Raw genomic sequence first — 6,906 nt, forward strand, 5'->3', positions numbered from 1 at the left:
AACATAACTCAAGGAACAATTGAACAAGTACAAGATCTCTAAATAAAAACATTACAAGCAACAATATCTTATTTTCCTTATGCAATTCGATTAGATTAAGAACTGAATTTATCCAAACAACAATTTAAGGAAAGCTAAACAATCTGATTCTAGCTGTGGCATTTCTTTATACCACTTATTATTCTCTTTCTCTACCTATTTCAGTATACGCTCTCGCTAAAGTTACAATGGCATCTTCTAAGAGTGTTTGACGAATTGACACACACCGAGTACGTATACATATCCCAATCACGTGTATCTATATGTATGTATGTATGTATGTATGTATCGTGCAGCGCCGCCTGATCGATCAGTTGAGGCCGCTGGTGAACGGCACGCCGGTCTGCGGCAGCCAGAAGTCGCCGAGCACCATGTTGCCGACGGTGAAGTTGCCGGCGTCGGCGGTGCTGTTGAGCACGTGGTACCCCGGCCAGGTCACCCTCCTGCTGGTGTCCGCCCCGGCGCCGGAGTTGTTGTACTCGGCGTAGTAGAGCGTGCTGAGCGCGTAGTCGCCGTCCCACGGCATCCACCCGGCGGGGTCGATGAGCCCTCCGACGACGGACTGCATGATCACCGTGCGCGAGTAGAGCTTCCACGGGCGGCCGAGGTAGTTGGTGGTGGCGAACGCCGTGTTGGCGGCGAGGTCGGGCGCCGCGACGATGGCACAGCCCTGGATGGTGGTGCCGGTGTTCTGGTTGGGGTCGGTGCGCCCCTGCGCCGTGACGGTGTTGCTCTGCCCCTGCATGGGGAGGCGGTTGTAGAGGGTGCAGTCCTGGAAAACCACGGCGGCGTTGCCGAACACGTAGTCGACGGTGCCGTAGACGTCGCAGGCGCGGTAGAACTGCCGGAGCGAGTGCGTGTACAGCGTGTCCTGGTACGCCTCGAAGCTGCACTGGTAGAACGTCGACAGGTCGGCGCCGCACCGGAGCGCCACCGCCTGGTGCTTCGCCGGCCCGGCCGTGTTCCTGAACGTCATGTTCACCGCCACGAATCCTTGCCCGAGCACAGCTGCATGTGTATAGTTACGTCAACATCACGACCGAACCAGCACATAATTAATCGATTAGATTAACATAGGATTTTTTTTTCAGATAAGTTTTTATAGGATTCAGAAACATCTACTATGCATTATGAGCCTAACAGCTAAGGATTTTAATAACTCATGGGATGCCTCGTCAATGATCGTATTCCGGCCGGGCGGTGAGGGTGAGGTACGTTTGCACTGATGTAAAGTGTCAACACACTTTTGACTTGCGACCCGCTTATTAATCTACCGCTACACTACTCTACTTGCTCCTAGTTCCCACTTCATTAATTATCGAACCAGCTGGCCAAATTGCAGTATGGAATTAAAACCCTAGTACCGAACACCGACATGTACCAACTTAATTACCTAAAACTTCTACGAGAAGAAATTGCGTTGACAAATTAACTCACCGAACGTGGCGGAGTTGAAGGTCGTCCAGCCGTCGACGACGCTCCGGTTGCCGGTGATCACCGTCTGCCCGATGCCGTCGCCGACCATCATCACGTACTTCTTGTTCTTGGGCACCACCACATTCTCCGCGTACACGCCGGCGGTGACGTGTATCACGAAGTAGCCCTTGGTGCCGTCGAGGTTCGTCGGCGCCGCCGCCACGGCGTCCGAGACGGTCGTGAAGTTGCCGGCGCCGCTCTGGTCGACCGTCACGGCGCCGAACGTGGACACGGCCGCCGCGGCGCCGTCGAGCGCCATCCTCCGCACCATCTCGTCGTCGGTGGCGTCGAACAGGCCCCTGCCGCGGCCGCCGTGGCGAGGCGGCTTCGGCGTCGCCGTCCTCGGCTTCTTGGTGCTGGGGCGCACCCACGCCCTGGTGAAGAGCGAGAGCGAGACGCTGTACAGCTTGGTGCTGTTGCTCATCGGCACGGCGAGGCCGTTGCGCACGGACCACGCCGAGGCGGCGGCCTGGAGGCCGTCGGCGCACGTCTGCTGGTTGGTCAGGATCGCCGACAGCAGCGTCTGCACGTCCTCCGCCTGCGGGTCGAGCAGCGTGCTGGACGTCCTGTTGAGCGTGGCGCCGGCGGCGGACAGGAAGTCGATGTTGAGCCCGGACAGCAGCTGGCAGTCCTGCAGCGCCGCCACCGCGCCGGCGGCGAGCCGACCGCCGGAGAGGTAGCGGTTGACGAGGGAAAGAAACTTGTTGGCGTTCGCCAGCGACTTGGCGACGGAGAACCGGCCGTAGGTGTAGAGGTTGCTGGTGCCGTTCGACGGGAGCACGGACCGGCAGAACGTGGGGTCCGTCGTCCCATTGCACGCCGTGGACGGCGGCACCGGCGTGGCCGGCGGCGGCAGGGTGGCGTCGGAGCGGCCCAGGACGAGCAAGGAGAGCAGCAGAGTCGCCGAGAGCGCCGTGGCGATGTGAAAGGACGCCATTTTTCTCGTCAGAGCAAAGCTAGCTCGCTCGCTCAAGCTCGAGTGGTTAACACGATCGAGTGGCAAGCTTCGTCCAAAAAGAGGTTATATGAGATTACGAGCTTAATTAAGCTTGAGACTTGAGATGGATCGAGCAATGGATCGAGCCGAGGTGTCCTTTTATAAGGTTTCGAGAGGTTGGCAGGTCAAACTTAACGTGCATGGCGACTCGGGCGGGGGACTGCGCCGTTTGGCTGCGGAGGGGTCCCGCTAAGCGCGTGTGGACGAAATGAGTTGACGAATCGCTGTAACGGTGCGAGGGAAAACCGGGTGAGGTCAAGCACTCTAGTTTGGGATGCGTTTTGTTTGGGGAAGGCGACATTTGTTTGGGTTGGGTAGGTAGGATTCAAATTGAGCTTTTGTTTCTTTATCATACTCCTATTTGGGAGAATTTGCTAGTTACTTTGTATGAGCACATGTTAAACAAGGGGTGAGTTTGGAGCATGATTGTAACATTTTAAAAGTTGTTCGCATCATTGTTTCATATACGAGAGTGAAATGTTTCATTAGGAATCGCATCATTGTTTCATATACGAGAGTGAAATGTTTCAATAGGAATTTTATTTTGTTTCACAAATCTTTGAAATGTTTTAATCACTAATTTTGTTGTTTCACCACGTACAACCCGATGTTTCATCGACAATCAATTATAATATTTATCCGTTTGATTTTGTGTCATGGAGATACATGTTTTACCTCATCCAATTGACCTCGTGATATTACCCAATTCACAACTCCTCATTCTATACACACACAATCTCCCTATACATGAATTTGCTAGATACATGTTTCTTATGCCGCATGGAATCTCCATCGATCACGTGCATTGTTTTTTAGCCTTAGCATCTCGTATAATATCCCGATCGTTCGGACGTCATTTTCTCCCAAGTTGACTCATGATCCATCACCGATAATACTCTTCTAAGGCATCATGACACACCAACACATGAATCAAATAAGAAATCATATCCGAGCACAAGTTCTCTTAAACTTGACTCAATATTAGCATAGAACAGTATTACATATGTACATTGATCATCTAGAAGTCATAAATATGAATTAATCACGAGTATCCAAATAAACAACCTGAAACCGATACCTCAGAGCCGGTCAGTCAAACCATTGAGTTGGTTGGTCTGACTACTCGCATAACTCCGGTCTGACCAATCACTAGTATAGATCCTCTCACCTGTGTGACGGTCTCTAACATGCCTGGAATTAGCGGGCCATCACAAGGAAGTCATTTCAATCGGGCCAAAAAAGCGCCCGATTGAGATATGGTCGCGCAGGCATGTTAGATGGGCATAAACTCAGGCCTGTCACGGATGACACATATCAGTGACGGGTCGTAGTATAGGCCCGATTGAGATAACATTCCACATCTCAAATGGGGCCCAAGTTGCTTCCATCATCTGTGACGGGCGCCAACTTGTTGCCCGATTGAGATGTAGAATGTTATCTCAATCGGGTCTAAACTACGGCCCGTCACTGATAGGTGTTATCCATGACGAGTATGAGTTTTATGACCATCTAACATGTCTGTGCGACCATATCTCAATTGGTAACAACTAGGCCCGTCATAGATGACTCATCTGTGATGGGCTCTATAGTAATGCCCGATTAAGATGACTTAGTATTTTTTTTCATTTTTCATACGAAATGTTTATATTTGTGAGTTGACCTATAGCAAAATAATTAAATGCAGTATAATAATTTATTTTATTAGTCAAAATAATTTTTTTTGGTAGTAAGTGATTTTAAATGGAAAAATTGTCAACGACAAAGTTGTATAACTTATCAAGATTTACAACTTTTATTTTGTTCATTTTTCTATATAACTTTTTTTTGAATAGTTTGAATTTGAATTTGAAAATATGATAACTTCAAATAATATTTTCAAATACTAAATTATTTCAAATGGAAAAATTGTCAACAACAAAGTTGTATAACTTATCAAGATTTACAAGTTTTATGTTGGTAATTTTTCTATATAACTTTTTTTTTGAACAGTTTAATTTTGAATTTGAAAATATGACTGTCAGGGATACGGGTTAGGCATACCCTCTACCCTTCGATATACGTTACATATCGGTATGGCATATCCACGCGCATGCGGATACTTTCTGTGTACTCTAAGGAAACCTTTCACGGAATCTACAGACGGGAAGAATCCTACTCGGACAGGACTGGGTCGTTGACGTATCGCATAGGGTCTGATACCTCCGAGTTCTACTTGGAGACCTCCAGATCTGCGATATAAAAGGGACCCCCCGGGGAGGGCTTAAGACATCTGATCTCAGAGCCAACACAACTCACACAGTCTACGAAGCCAGAGCCTACGAGGAGCCAAGTCATCGAGAGCTAGTCGAATCAACTCGACTACGATCTCGCCGGATCCAACAAGTTCCATTGTTCCCTTTGTAACCTGTGTTTTCCACCATATAATCCCACATCAACTGGATTAGGGCTATTACCTATCAAGGGGCCCGAACTAGTATAATTCTTGTCTTTTGCTTGCTTGATGTCGTACTACGTAGATCCTTGTGCCAACGTACCCCAATACCCTTTATATCCGGTCTACGGGTATCACCCGTCGACAGTGGTGCGCCAGGTAGGGGCACTTGGTACTCAAGGTTCTACTACTATGTCATCCAGCTTCGTCGACAACAACGTCAACACCAGCCTCAGCCAAGTACTCCCTGCTTCAACAATGCTGGTATGGACTCAAGTCGGCGAAATCGTCTTCCCGGTTTACACCACGACGCCGATCTCAACCGGTCCTCCAATGACCGGAAACGAGAACGCAGTGGCTATGAACCAAGGCGACTCCATGTCGAATAATCCTCTCGCCGAGACGGAGAACGGAACATCGACGACATCCAAGCTCGAGAAGGACTCTGATACGGCCACACACTCTGCAAGCCTGCTGGGTTTTCCTCAACGTCCGTGCTGAAATTCGCGCCTGCAAAGAGCGTGGAATTCAGCGTGTTTCTCCAACTTGTGATGTCTATTGTCCTATTCATAAGACAAAGAATCACGACCTCTCGAGCTGCAAAGTCTTTCTCGGCGCCATGAAAGCTCCGTCTCCTAAGTCATACGTCCCCATCAGGGATAATGGCAAGGAACAAGGAGCGACTCCAACTTCAGATCGATTCGTTGGGGTAATCGATATCGATCCTCACGAACCATCAGTCTTACACCTTCTCGAAGACTACGGGTCATCGACAACGAGCGCGCCGCGGGAGGTATTGGCTATCGATGACGTTGGCACGTCAGCGCACGCCAATGCAGAAACGGGGAATCAATCGACTACTCCAGCCCAGCACATTAGGGTCGTTCAAGCTATACTGAGGGAAACTCCTTACGATCCCGTTCTGAACGATGACCTCGAGCGTTGGACAGAACGACTACGGGAATCGGTGACCAACCTCAGCAACGCGTTTGAAGAAGCCGCTACCGCAAGACACCAGGAGCAGCCACCACCTGGCGATGCCAATGGTGAAGATCCGGAACGGAGGGAATCACCTCAACAAGCTACCCCTCCACCTCGCGGCACTGGCGATCTCCGAGATCAAATCAACGGCCGCTGAGAAGCACGACGCACACGAGACAATGTGAATCGCTCTCGGCGTCATATCTCTTCACGGTGCCATGATAACGGAAATCGAGGAGACCGCTCAAACAAGGACCGGGACCAGGACAACCACCACGATCACAACGATCGCGAACGACGGGTGCCAGACAATACTGGTCGTGGCCGCCGCTGTAACGACGACGATGATGGAGATCGGCGCCGAGACAACAGCGGGAGACGACGACAGGATTCTCGAGATCCAGGCCGTCATCCTCGTAATTGTATGCCGGAACCAAGCGACCCATCGTCATCGTCATCATCCGCGTCTTCCTCATCGTCAGACAGACATCCACGAAGGACACACGACCGCCGACAACCCACCGCCCCCAACGCTGGGTGTAGGGCTTTCGGTCGTTCCCTGCGTAATGTTCGATGGCCTAAGAGATTCCAACCCGGAGCAATAGAAAAGTATGATGGGAGCACCGACCCAGAGGAGTTCCTTCAAGTCTACTCCACAGTACTCTACGCTGCCGGGGCAGACGACAACACGTTGGCGAATTATTTACCAACTGCGTTGAAAGGTTCCGCACGTTCATGGCTGATGCATCTTCCTCCCTACTCAATTTCTTCATGGGCAGACCTGTGGCAACAGTTCGTCGCCAATTTCCAAGGAACATACAAGCGCCACGCGATCGAAGACGACCTACACGCGTTGACACAGAACTCAGGGGAATCATTGAGGGAATACGTTCGGCGCTTCAACGAGTGCAAAAACACAATTCCCGAAATCACCGACGCTTCTGTAATTCACGCCTTCAAATCCGGTGTCAGAGATCGCTAC

General features: G+C 50.5%; 1 protein-coding gene across 1 annotated transcript; it reads right to left on the minus strand.

Moving 5' to 3' along the window:
• Window positions 1-207: 207 nt before the first annotated feature.
• Window positions 208-2,570, minus strand: LOC127767012 (probable pectinesterase/pectinesterase inhibitor 41). Its single transcript, XM_052292218.1, has 2 exons — window positions 1,477-2,570; window positions 208-1,047 (listed from the first exon to the last, which is right to left on the minus strand). Exons 1-2 carry the CDS (start codon window positions 2,450-2,452, stop codon window positions 350-352), a joined length of 1,674 nt encoding a protein of 557 aa, XP_052148178.1. The 5' UTR covers window positions 2,453-2,570; the 3' UTR covers window positions 208-349.
• Between the last annotated feature and the right edge of the window lie 4,336 nt (window positions 2,571-6,906).

The sequence above is a fragment of the Oryza glaberrima genome, chromosome 1, assembly GCF_000147395.1.
Source record: "Oryza glaberrima chromosome 1, OglaRS2, whole genome shotgun sequence".
Lineage (NCBI taxonomy): Eukaryota > Viridiplantae > Streptophyta > Magnoliopsida > Poales > Poaceae > Oryza > Oryza glaberrima.

Excerpts from the sequence above, each read along its gene's own strand:
- LOC127767012 (XM_052292218.1), bottom strand. The coding sequence starts at position 2,452 with ATGGCGTCCTTTCACATCGCCACGGCGCTCTCGGCGACTCTGCTGCTC. Across the intron at positions 1,048-1,476 it reads CTTCAACTCCGCCACGTTCG|CTGTGCTCGGGCAAGGATTC; the intron begins GTGAGTTAATTT and ends ATACACATGCAG.